Raw genomic sequence first — 12,111 nt, 5'->3', positions numbered from 1 at the left:
GGTCAACAAGACACCAGACTGGATTTTCTTCCACCAAAATGGAGGTTAGCAAAATTTGCGGAGGACTTCTACTGGCGACAGGAATATCCTGTTCCGTGAAGGATTGGTCGGTACAGATCTGTTGTTGCTCTATCATTTATTTTCGGTTGCATCAAAGCAGAGTGCGGGACATTGTACTTATTCAATTGTCATATAAAGTCCACTCAGACCAGTTTTATAATATTAATAATGAGCTGTTTTATGGTAAATCCCAGGCATTACAAATAGAGTAAGCGTTCGGCTTCGGGCGATTAGGGTTGCCGATACTCCACCGTACCACCGTTAATATCCGAATTTGATAAGTAGCCGCTCTTCTTAATCTCACTTCCTACATTTCACCTCTACTGCATCCACCAACTAACAGAACAACATGGCTGAATCAAACATGTCGCAGCGAGCCGGTCAGGCCGTCGAATCAGCAAAACAAGTCCCTTGGCACGTCATGTCCGATACATGGTCTCCCGCCACCAACCCCAACGGCTATGTCAACGTCGGCGTCGCGGAGAACATGCTGATGCACGATACGCTGCTGGAGTATATCAACACAAAACTCAGTCTCCCAGCAAAATATCTTACTTACCATGACGGCGCGACGGGGTCAGATCGTCTCAGACGCGCTATCGCGGGTTTCCTGAATAAGCATTTTCAACCGGCTCATCGCGTGGTTAGCGATCATTTGGCTGTGACTAACGGTGTTTCCTCGGCTATTGAGCATGTCTCGTGGGCATTTGCGGATCCGGGCGAGGGGATTCTCCTGGGAAGACCGTACTACGGAACGTTCATCCCCGATATGTCGCTCCGGCCTAGTACGGCGGTTATCCCCGTTGAGTTCCAGGACTGTGATCCATTCAGCCTCGAAGCTGTGGATCGATACGAGAAGGCGTTGCTCAATTTCCAGGAGAAGTCCGGTCGACGAGTCCGCGCGCTGATGCTCTGCCACCCGCATAACCCGCTGGGACGGTGTTATCCCCGCGAGTCTTTAATTAAGTTGATGCGACTGTGTCAGAAGTATCAGATGCATTTAATCAGCGATGAGATCTATGCCATGTCTGTGTGGGAGAATACAGTTGATGAGTTGCAGACTCCTCCCATGCCGTTCGAGTCTGCTCTTTCGATTGATACGACCGGTATCATCGACCCGGCTTTCGTGCATGTGCTATGGGGTATGAGTAAGGATTTCGGGGCAAACGGCTTGCGACTGGGCGTAATCGTCTCACAGAACAATACGGATCTTCACATGGCATTAAAGGGTGTGACCTTGTACAGCTATTCCTCCTCCGTCTCAGACCATCTGGCTTCCATAATCCTAGAAGACCATGACTTCACCGACCGCTATATCCAGCAAAATCGACAGAAACTCTCCGAATCCTACGCATTTGCTGTCCAATTACTCAAGAACAACGGCATCGAGCACGCTGCCGGTGGCAACGCCGCGTTCTTCCTCTGGATCGATCTGGGTCGGAAATATCGTGAGGTACACCCGGATGAGCCCGAGGATTCCGATGTTGGTGATAAGGTGATGGCAGCGCTTATGGAGAAGAAGGTGTTTGTATCGAGTGGGGCTTTGTTCGGGTCAGAACATAGTGGATGGTTCCGGCTTGTGTTTTCGCAGCCGCGGGAGTATATCGAGGAGGCGTTGCGGAGGGTCATGTTGGCGATGGAATAAGTCAATTCTGGGATTAGAATACTGTACATAGTAAAGATTTCCATTTAATAAGTATCTATAATTAAAAACACATTGCTGGATGCTTGCTGTCTCTTCGAAACGTACACAGTAGTACAATGTTGGTGTTGGCAACCAATATCGTAAAAAACAAAATGTTGAAATAATCCTGAGCAAAAGCCTCCTTCGCCAGTGTTTTTGTTCTGGAGCTTGAGAACAACTTAGCGTTTCGTCAACAAGTCGGGCCATCATACACAGCGGGCTTCTTGGGGATCCGTATCAATAACGAGACAAAAAAGTTTTTATCCATTTGTGAAAGTCATGGTATATTTCGAATGTGACCCTCTGGGGGAAATCTCTAAAGGAACGCAAACTGTTCCTAGGTTGACACAGGCATCAAAGGCCAATCCACATCTGAACCGTTAGCTCCCAACTCGTGCACGAATGTGTGACTAGTATAGCCAGTCAACAAATTACAAACTTGATTGGTCTGTCCGGAGAGCTTCATTGATATGTGTTCTTTTGAGCCCATAAATTGACATCTTGTCGGACGTTGGCGCACTTTTCCTTGCGCTTTATAGCCCTTAAGGCTCTTTGATGAAGTTTTCTTTGGTCACATCAGTCGTTCGATGCCAGCAAGCATGGTTGGCAATTATAATGGTCTCGTAGGAGCGTCAGGCGAAATTTCAAGGGCGTCGCTCGAAACTAGGCCCAGGTTTATGATATTCTCGTGACTAAAAGGAGTCTCTCTTGGGCTAGCCACTTAAAAACCAGGCCGTGGGATGTCTCATGTATTGCCTCGGTTTCTCGCTGGAGGTTGGTCCGTTCCATGAACCAGTTTTCGACGAGGCCTATGTCGTGTGGATGGGGATACTGATCGAAGTGAGCTCAATATCTTCGCTTATGGGGGCACAAACGGCATTGTTCAGCGCCTCTAGAATTGCCATAGAACACTCAAGTGACCATGGGTTGAAAATTGATGTCAATGTAATTTTTAACTGGTATTTCTTTTTTTCATCAGTATAATATTCTTCAAGTTCGGAAACGTCTGACTGCAATTTGCTCACTGTGCGGGCCAGTTAAACACTTCATGTTCCATGAGCATATATCTTCAGGCTCAAGTAGGACCTCAGGTCTGGTAAATGCGTTACCAAAGTGTCTGATACTCAGATTTCGCTCGAGAAAAATTTCCTTTGCGATTGCAGATGTATGCACACATTGGCGACCTCTGGTGCGGCGGATATTCTGATAAACTCCCCGAGTAGCAACATTTAGCCACGAGGCTCATCCCAGTGTCTTGAAGCAAACTGCTGTAAAGCAGGTACCAAGGCGTTTGGTCTCTGACGAAATAATCCGAAAATGGCTGCGGGTAAATGACCGAAAAAGACCGTGATAACGACTGCCAATTCTATGGACTAACCCGATATCAGTCAGTTACACAGGCTAGGGCTATCTGTATGGGTGTACTCACATCTCTGTGTATTGTGGCAGCTATATCATAGATTCTTCCCTTTCTTAGCATTTTTTGTTCGTAGTTGGAGACCCGCACAGACGAGCCCTTTTGTCGGGCTTAGCCGAGTCAATTCCAGGAGAGTGTTGGTAGGATTGGATTCCCGGATCATTTCCAGTAATTTAGGCGTCTCGACTTTGTTAAATTGACCGACTTATCAAGCCTTTGGAGTTGAAATACCCCGTAGCTAGTGAGTTCTCAGGCATATTAGACTGCTGGATCCTGGTTATACACTATTCAACACGGAGGTAAAGAGAGACGCGGTGATACTCTACAGAGAAAAAGACAAAAAGAAGAAGATACAACCAGTGAATGCCTTGCAAGATGCTTAGTTCTTCCCAAGCCCGCATGATTGGCCGTCGAACAAAATTAATATATATAAGATTGACTTCATAACCAATATATTCACGAGTAGCATTGTAGTCCCATTATACTGGTGTTGTTAGCGGATATTGGGAAGCAAAGCGTACGTAGCTTCGATATCTCTTTCAAAAGGCTTCTTTTTTTTTTTTTTTTTTTTTTTTTTTTCCCACGCCCATGGAACTACTGAGACATCATTAGGGCAGCTTCCCCACGTGATTACACGGCTAAAGGATCATCCGTGGGTACCTGAAACAAGGGGCGTAACACCGATAGTTAGTTAGCACAGATAACAGCATTCCAGTTGGTGCTGGTTCTAACAAAATGCGATTTCCATAGTCTTTCTTTCTCACTTCCATTCCAATCCTAATTATTTGTCGCTCTTTCTTCCCTTCCAGTCCATTCTTTCTCTTCTTCCCATACAACCCCCGTACATGCAGTCAGGGGAACCCCCTATATACACTCCCTGAAACAAACAACCCCGGCCTCCCCCTTTTGCGTCGCATTGCATCGCGTTACATCGCATCGCGTCTGTTCTTTTATACCCTGGATATCCTCATCGCGGTTTCAACCGGATCCAGACCATTTCAAAGAAAAACAAAATGACATCATCGGCATTAACACTATTTCCTCGCGACGACGAGAAGCCCGTCAGTAACTTCACCAAGAGTGGAGTGCCGGGAATTATTATCGGGGTGTAAGTCTTAGCTCCATACTATTGGTCTCGGCGACGACTATACATTATAGCTCGGTTGCTAATTACTTGTTTTTCTTGGTTATAGAGTCGTCTTTATCGCACTATGCATTTGCTGCTTCTTCCTCTATCGCAATCGACGACGAGATACCCGCGAGGCCAAGTCGGCTCAGACGTGGAATGACGAGGGGCATGCATAAGGGATTACACTGATCGGGGGATGGGATGGTCTGGTTGGTTGCTGTTTGGGAAGATTCACATTGTGTATGGGGTCTGGGTATAATACTGTACTTTGATGTTTGTTTTATGTGGGTTGCTGCATGTTTTTTTCTGGCTATCACTTTCTTTGATATTCTGCGTTTGATGCTCTATTCGATGCGCCTGGGGCGATTATGACTTCGATACCAATTTCAGGTCCGAATGCACTATTTTTGAAGAATGAATTGCTGTAATGGGTCACGGAGCGCGTCGATCTTCAGCCGTTCGTCGATCAATACGGAGTACACCAACCAAGTATTCTGTAGCGGTGGTCGTGATTCCTATACTTGCTGAGTAGCAAAGAATGCACATGTGTCCTACATACACCTATGGGAACCACCGAAGCTACGATGGAAAGAAGTCAGTCAAAAAAGCGTGATGTGTATTTGACACTCAACCACTATACAGGGGTATGAACAGTCATCTCCTTCTTCACCAAGCCTAGCAATCTATGTTGTACTTCGCGGTTGCAGTAGTTGGCCACCCTTTAGATCTAGGATAGGGTCGTGGGGAATTTATATCTTAGACGACAATTTCTGATCCCAGTCAGGCACACTACCCTATATCCCGATCAGATCATGTTGGCCAACTCGCCCTGAATTGCTGGGGGGCATTGGGTTGTAGTGCTTTATCAACATTTGTAACCAGTCTTGAGCACATCCCCAGTCATCTTGCTCCAAGCGCCAGCCGTAGGTGCCTTACTTTCCCTGAGAAACGTTTCATCTCCCACATTAAATAACGTAGTAGTATATATTCTCCAAAAACCCCTCAATCCTCCGATCTCTCAGCAGTATTTGTCTTATCCTTTCGCCACATTCCACAAAGCAATAAGAGGAACGGGATCGTCCCCAGCAAAATGAACGACACCAGCGTAAAGGCCCATCCCCGGCCCATGGCATTCAGCATGGGATCGATGGCCGCAGATGCCGCAGCCGAGAAGAAAGACCGCACCATGTTATTCGCGGCCGTCGCAGCAGCCGGGTGCGAGGTGTGCAGATCGACAAGCAAGGTGGAGGTGGAAATGAAGCCACCAGTCTGGCCTATGCCGATGAAGAACAGGAGCACCTCAGGCGCCGCAAGGTGCACCCCAAAGTTGACCACCCAGCCGAACGCCAGCACCGTCACACTGCCCATGATGACTAGTGGGATGGTGATGGCGCTGCGGGCTTTCTCGACAGGGACCGACTCCTTTTGGACCTGGATTTGTTCGGGGGTGGCGTCTGGACCGGCGAGCTTTGCGGCACTGCGTCGGTAGTTCCAGTCTAGGAGCCGGCCTGTCACGACGGACGCTAGGATGGACCCGGTGCCCAGTGTGATGTAGCAGAGGCCGATTTGGAGAATGCTTAGGCCATACTGCGTGGAGTACATCTCCGTGATGGATGAGAGAACGGTCATGTTGCCTCCCATGATGACTCCCGTGACCAAGAGGACAATGATCGAGTTTGGATGGAACACGATCACAAGAGGTTTCAGCGGGTTGGGGAATGAGAGCTTGTGCTGTAGCTTTTCTGGCGAGTCGCTGCTGTCGGGTCGGTCGAGAGTCTCCGAAGGCTGTTTGGCCGCGTTGTTACGGTAGAAGTAGTGAACGAGGGGCCGGTTCCATGACTGCGCGGGAGACGTGCCGTCCCCGACGACATTGCGTGCGGTCTCCGGAAGGAACAGGAGGAGAGGCACCAAGAAGACGCCAGACGCGATGGTCAGGAACCAGAAAATCGACTTCCAGCCGAGATACTGGGCCAGAAGACCACCAATGATGGGACCGATGGCCGGCCCCGAGAAGTTGCCTGCCATGACAATGCCCATATATGATCCCCGTTCCTCTTTGGTGCTGACATCGGCAACGGTCGCCGCAGACAGCGCCACGCTACTGCTGATTCCGGAACTTTGCAGACATCGCAGCACAATCAGAGCGGCATAGTTGCTCTGCAATGCGAGTCCGATGTTTGATGCGATATAGATGACGAAGCAGATGATGTAGGCGGGTCGACGGCCAGTCTGGTCTGCAAAGCTGCCGAGGAACATGGGCGCAATCCCTTGGAAGATCTAACATATTATCACCGTTAGTTAGCACGCATTCTTCGGGTTGATTTCTGGAACACGCTTCGTATTTACCATGTAACTGGTGACTGTTAAGTTGATCAAGGACGATGACACGCCCAGATCCTCAGCCAGCGCATTCAGGGCCGGGAAGTAAATCTGGGCCGACAAAGAGGAAAAGAAGCCAGCCCCAGCCGCTGTGAAGACAATGTATTTTTTCTGTAGGTTGGTAAAAGAGCTATAAGGCCGAGGTACGGCCGAAGACTCCGAGTTCATTATGATTCGAGTGGTTTGGGCATGGGGAGAAAAACTGAGAACCAAGTGAGAATCAATTGGTCGCAACGAGACTGTCCCTTTTTCACTGTTCTAATTCTCCCAATCGATCATCCATCATCGCGAGAAAAAAAAGAAAAAGGAAATACAATAAACAGCTCGCAAGTTGACACGAAGAAGGCTTGGCAGGCCGTGGGATGTTCGGCTGGGTCTGCGGAAAAGCTTGAGAAAGCTTGATGTGATGATGATCGGCCTCGGTCCAGGCTTCTGAGTGTTAAAGCCCAAAGGGTGTACTCCGGTATAGGCGAGGAAATCATTTCCTCTAGGTGATATGATCGCCAGGAGTGTGTGTTTCGGCTCGGCAGGTAACTGTCAACGGGCATACGGAGGACGGTAGACGGTAGACGGAGCTATGTAGATCGGAATTCAGCCTGTACAGAGTAATAATCATCATTGAGCAAGGACCGTGTGCCAGTCTGTCCGCAAGGGTCCAAAAGACCTTGGTGAGGCTGGCCTGCCACATTATTGGTGGTGACCTGCCCACTTCTACCCACTGATCTACGTATTCGGCAATCAAGCTGCGCAGCCCAGAAGGTTATTCCGATTATCAGATTGATTGATAATTTGTCTTGTACTTCTGCTTCCACTCTTTTTCGTTGAAGGTACGCAATCCTCGCCGTGGCAATTACCAGATTTACACCCTGATTTGCACCCTGATCGTCCGAGAACCCTGACACTTGGTGGTTGTTACAACCTCCTAGTGCGGCTTCTGCCGCTCAAAAAGAAAATCATATTCTGCTTGCAATGAAGACCCATCAAGACAATCAAGTATCAAGTATATTCCGTACTGAAACTTTGGGGGTACCATAATCTACGGAGTACCTACATCAAACGCTTACTCCGAAGAGTCTTCACTGAAGCAATGGATATGGATCAGCGAGGACCACCACCATTCCAGGTTACTGTACCAGACCGGCAAGCGAGAGATGGGCGAGAAAGCACATCGAACGCCAGGAACCAATACAACCGCAAGTATGACTGCCAACCGGCAATGTGAAGATCCAGACGTTATGGCGATCCGCACTCACCCATCCTGCTAGAGTAATGATCTCACTAAATGGCCATAGCTGATCACGATAATGATTAGGAGGCCATGGTAGGTGACTCGTGGGATGCGACATGTACTCAGCTTCCGACCAAGAAAATTGACATAACATAAACTGAAGAAAGTTTCATCCGGTATGGTGTGATGGGAGAACTTGAGCCGAAATAGGGTTAGTAGAAGACTGAGAGTTTCAATTCTAGGACCATCTCTACATAGTAGATAGATCTTTTACAGACCTGTTAATCTCCGTGTCAGCAATATTTAACCAGCTCGACGCCTCAACCTTCAAGTTATCAAGTCAATTCAAACACATCAAGATCTTTCCTCAAATCAAGACAAGACAAAACCCACACACGATGACTCCTGAAATCTTCGACGCAACCTCAGCGGTCACCGTCATCGGCGCAGGACCCTGTGGATGTGCCTTTGCGGCAGACCTGGCTAGCCGCGGAAAATCCGTCATGCTGTACGGCCACCCGGACCATCGTGGTGCAATCCCGATGATCGAGAAGAATGGTGGCTGGCTAAACGCAGATGGGGACGACGTCAGTGGAAGATTCCAGATCAAGACCACCAGCGATCTGTACCTGGCCATTCGACACTCCCCGTTCCTCGTGTCCACCGTGCCCTCGTACGGCCAGGACACCATCCTACAGACACTGAGCCAATTCAACCTGCGAAACCACACCCTCATCATCAACGTGGGTAACTTTTTCTACCTTGCTGCCCGCCAGAAAGCCAACTTCCATGCCATCCTCGAGACCGACATCTCCCCTTACGCCGTTCGCATCACGGGCGAGACGGTCTTCGTCAAGGGTGTCAAGAAGAGCTTGACCATCTGGGCCGAACCACCCACGACGCAGGCCAGGCGTCATAACCAACAGGCGGAACTCACCCTCCGCCGACAAGTCGAGTCGATCTTCTCGCAGCGCCTGGTGTGGTGCCAGAACCTCCTCCAAGTGGGCTTGAACAACATCAACCCGGTCGTGCACTGCCCGGCGGCGCTCATGAACGCGGGCTGGATTGAGGCCACCAAGGGCGACTTCTTTTTCTACGCCCAGGGCATGTCACCCTCTGTCTCGAAGGTGTCTGAGAAAGCGGACCAGGAGCGACTGGCGATTGGCCGCGCCTACGGTTTCGATCTTGTCGACATCACGACATACATGAACAAAAACTACCAGCATGACCGAGAATTCCACGACTACCATGATTTCGCCGCAGGGTCCGTGATCCACAACAAGACCAAGAGTTCCCCAGCGACCTTGAAGCATCGCTATCTGCTCGAGGACATCCTCTTCGGGATGGTCCCCTGGTACGAGCTCGGTCTGAAGTGTGGTCTGGCTTCGCCAACTATCCGGGCACTCATCGAGATGGCCTCGGTCGTCAGCGGCTTCGACTACTTCGAACACGGGAGGACTCTGAAGGCTGCTGGACTGGCTGAAGCCTCCAAGGAACAGATTCTGATGGCCTTGGGAGGATCCTTGGACAACACCACCAACGTCTACGCTCCGCTTTCAGACTCGCTTGTCAACGCTAGTGTCAACACATTGGAGTCGCATGCTCCACTGCAGAAGCCTCAAGTCGCTGTGTGAGCGTCACTGTCTCCAAACCTATTCTGAGATGAATGATTCCTTTGAAAAACTTGTTCTATACCTATTGTTTTCTCTATTATATTTCCTTTTTACTTCTTCCTTTGCTCACACTTTTGTTTCGTCCTTTTATGATGATAGATGTATATCAAAATACACGAATACAAGCAAACTTAGACCTTAAAACCTACTTCAGTGCCTTGACGGAGTAGAATCGTAGTGCCCCTAGTGGGCAAAGGAATTGTGATCGCCGACTTGATCGACGTATTGTCTTCGGCACTAGATGGGTCTCAGCTACGCCACAATGCAACAACACAAAAGGCGAAAGGCGAAAGGCTTAAAAAAAGGTGGGGGGTTAGGAGACGGTCAATGGCAGGAAGCTGCACTTTCAGAATTCTGGATATCCGACTTATCACGTGCACCTTTCCCTATATAATAATGCCCGGTTCTGCAGCCGCGAGGGGATTCATTTATAAGTTACGAAAATATGCTAATCTCTCATGCCAGCTCCATTATGGATACAATGATGTTATAGCCTACATATTTCAGGTGCGCAGGAGCGAAGAAGCCAACGCCTAAGCAACTTAGATGCAAATTATCCAAACAACCCCAATAACCGAACCTGAAAAATGTAACGGCCAGTATTGCTATGTGCTCCGTGAACCGGCGACTTCTATAGATTATGAAATACCTATGTTAGCTGATTTCTCGGCGTCTGGAATCTATGGCCACACCTTATCTATCTCAGCTATTGTATGTCTTCTTTGACAGGAGATATCGATGTAAACACTAGCATTCATTATAACCTAATTTTACCTTTAAACACTTCGTTTAAGTCTAGTCTAAATTCCTCTTCCATACCTTCAACGGCAATGACCCCGGTAACAAATTCGTCACTTCCACTCGATCCTGCTCCCGTTCCGGATGTGAGAGTGCAAATTCATACCGGTGTACAACGCTAGCAAGCATAATAGTTTGCTCCAAGTAAGTGAGGTTCCGTCCAATGCACGCCCGAGAACCACTGCTGAAATGCACAAAATATAACTGCTTTTAGTCAGTTCTAATTGTCCTTCCTACGTATTGAGTTGTCGAATAACCCTGAATGGCGGACATGATTTCCCTGCAGTTGACACTATATCATATGCTGGTCTTTACTTATAATAGAAGCTGGAATATCTCCAAGAATCCCCCCTTCCCCCCCTCTTCCAAGCGGGGTCGATCATGGGGTCTACTTTTGAGGGAACTATTCCCGCTCTAATATTCAAAAAGAGCAATTACCTTGTCCGCTTTTTCGACTTGCCGTCTACACCAGTGTGCTGGTCTCGAGTACTTTACGCAGCGTAAGAACGTGTCTCCTGCTACAATAGACTTGCAGGCCTCCCCAGAGTAACCAGCTTCCAATGAAAGAGTTTCAACAGAAGGTGAAGCAGTCCCGTCAAACCATCGACCCGTAGTTATGTATATCCGTCAGATGACACATATATTGATCGTAGATAGCGAGAAAAGACGAGAAGCAATAAAGACATAGTTGATGATGATCCCTATTGAGCTATCTAGAAAGGAGAGAGAAGACAACAAGAGGAAAGAACTCACACTGACAAAGTGAGCGCAGAATAGAAAAATAGGATAGGATGACTTACGCTTTCTGAATAGCTTCAACCGAGAGACGCTGGGACGTCTCGAGGCACTAAATATTACTCCTTCGCACCGTGGTCAAGAAGTAACTGAACAATCTCCGGGTTTTCGGGCTTTTTAGTCCTGGCCCACTTAAGCGGTATTCATCCAGATAATAATTGTCATTGGGATTTGCGCCATGTTCAAGCAAATATTTGACAACCGGAGCACTATCTGCGCCAATAGCAATACTAGAGATAGGATGTGAGATTCCAGTACAGATAGATTCTCGTTCATTGAATCATTGAAGGGGTGGTATATCTTACTTGAGAGCATTGCCAACCTCACCAAGATCCTCATTAGGGTCCCATCCATTTTGCAGGAGGACATCGTAGGACCGACTGCTCCATCCAGTCTCTTCATTAAAGCTATCACCTGCTGCGATAACTGCGTCTATCTCATGTGTAAGTAGGCAGCAGGGAAAGCAGGGAAAGCAGGGAAACATACCTGTATTGATACAACACCCACGGCGGATAAGTTCTTCAGCAACTTCCACATTGCGTTCTTCAAGTGCTGCAGTCAAGGCTTCTTGAAAATCCACCATAGGCCAGCGTGGATCTCTAGGATGGGCCATCCAGGAATCTAAAGCAGCCTTGACCTCAGGGAGGCTATTGGCTTTGGCTGCATTAAGGACGGCAGTGATAATGCTGGACATAATGACAAGTAAGAAATTATTCAGATGGGTTCATATTTCCATATTTTTGGCGAGGTCTGCTAACATCAGCGCTATAAGAATAGTTAACTTAGCCTGTTTCATGACGTTGGAGCATAAATACTAAATAGAAAAATGCCCGAATTGCCACATCACCTCTTATGGCCACCCTCAGCAAGATACGACATTCCGGCCAACGACCAGCGCCAAGGAACGCAAGGGAGCGACGCATGCGATGGGCCACCAGCCCAGACCAT

At 48.3% G+C, this 12,111-nt stretch overlaps 5 protein-coding genes across 5 annotated transcripts; 3 read left to right on the top strand and 2 right to left on the bottom strand.

The window, feature by feature from the left end:
* Nucleotides 1-284: 284 nt before the first annotated feature.
* Nucleotides 285-1,705, top strand: ASPGLDRAFT_59735 (putative aminotransferase; the record flags this gene model as incomplete). Its single annotated transcript, XM_022548394.1, has 1 exon — nucleotides 285-1,705. Exon 1 carries the CDS (start codon nucleotides 410-412, stop codon nucleotides 1,703-1,705), a length of 1,296 nt encoding a protein of 431 aa, XP_022398916.1. The 5' UTR covers nucleotides 285-409.
* Nucleotides 1,706-3,870: 2,165 nt separating this feature from the next.
* ASPGLDRAFT_49623 (uncharacterized protein) lies at nucleotides 3,871-4,735 on the top strand. The gene is made up of 2 exons (XM_022547145.1): nucleotides 3,871-4,269; nucleotides 4,355-4,735. Exons 1-2 carry the CDS (start codon nucleotides 4,175-4,177, stop codon nucleotides 4,464-4,466), a joined length of 207 nt encoding a protein of 68 aa, XP_022398915.1. The 5' UTR covers nucleotides 3,871-4,174; the 3' UTR covers nucleotides 4,467-4,735.
* A 557-nt stretch (nucleotides 4,736-5,292) lies between these two features.
* Nucleotides 5,293-6,837, bottom strand: ASPGLDRAFT_130875 (uncharacterized protein; the record flags this gene model as incomplete). Its single annotated transcript, XM_022540994.1, has 2 exons — nucleotides 5,293-6,567; nucleotides 6,637-6,837. The coding sequence occupies 2 exons, from the start codon at nucleotides 6,835-6,837 to the stop codon at nucleotides 5,293-5,295; spliced, it is 1,476 nt and encodes a 491-aa protein (XP_022398914.1).
* A 1,458-nt stretch (nucleotides 6,838-8,295) lies between these two features.
* On the top strand, nucleotides 8,296-9,531 carry ASPGLDRAFT_131165 (uncharacterized protein; the record flags this gene model as incomplete). Its single annotated transcript, XM_022541014.1, has 1 exon — nucleotides 8,296-9,531. One exon carries the CDS (start codon nucleotides 8,296-8,298, stop codon nucleotides 9,529-9,531), a length of 1,236 nt encoding a protein of 411 aa, XP_022398913.1.
* A 1,684-nt stretch (nucleotides 9,532-11,215) lies between these two features.
* ASPGLDRAFT_83891 (uncharacterized protein) lies at nucleotides 11,216-11,857 on the bottom strand (the record flags this gene model as incomplete). Its single annotated transcript, XM_022550236.1, has 3 exons — nucleotides 11,216-11,393; nucleotides 11,469-11,595; nucleotides 11,650-11,857. The coding sequence occupies 3 exons, from the start codon at nucleotides 11,855-11,857 to the stop codon at nucleotides 11,216-11,218; spliced, it is 513 nt and encodes a 170-aa protein (XP_022398912.1).
* Nucleotides 11,858-12,111: the final 254 nt, after the last annotated feature.

Source organism: Aspergillus glaucus, assembly GCF_001890805.1.
Source record: "Aspergillus glaucus CBS 516.65 unplaced genomic scaffold ASPGLscaffold_16, whole genome shotgun sequence".
NCBI classification, from domain to species: Eukaryota; Fungi; Ascomycota; class Eurotiomycetes; order Eurotiales; family Aspergillaceae; genus Aspergillus; species Aspergillus glaucus.
Note: the sequence above shows the minus strand (reverse complement) of the source record. Positions and strands in the feature narration are given on the sequence as shown.

Bases quoted from the DNA above. Each gene is read 5' to 3' on its own strand.
- ASPGLDRAFT_49623 (XM_022547145.1), top strand. From the start codon at position 4,175: ATGACATCATCGGCATTAACACTATTTCCTCGCGACGACGAGAAGCCC. The intron at 4,270-4,354 runs GTAAGTCTTAGC...TCTTGGTTATAG, and splicing joins CCGGGAATTATTATCGGGGT to AGTCGTCTTTATCGCACTAT.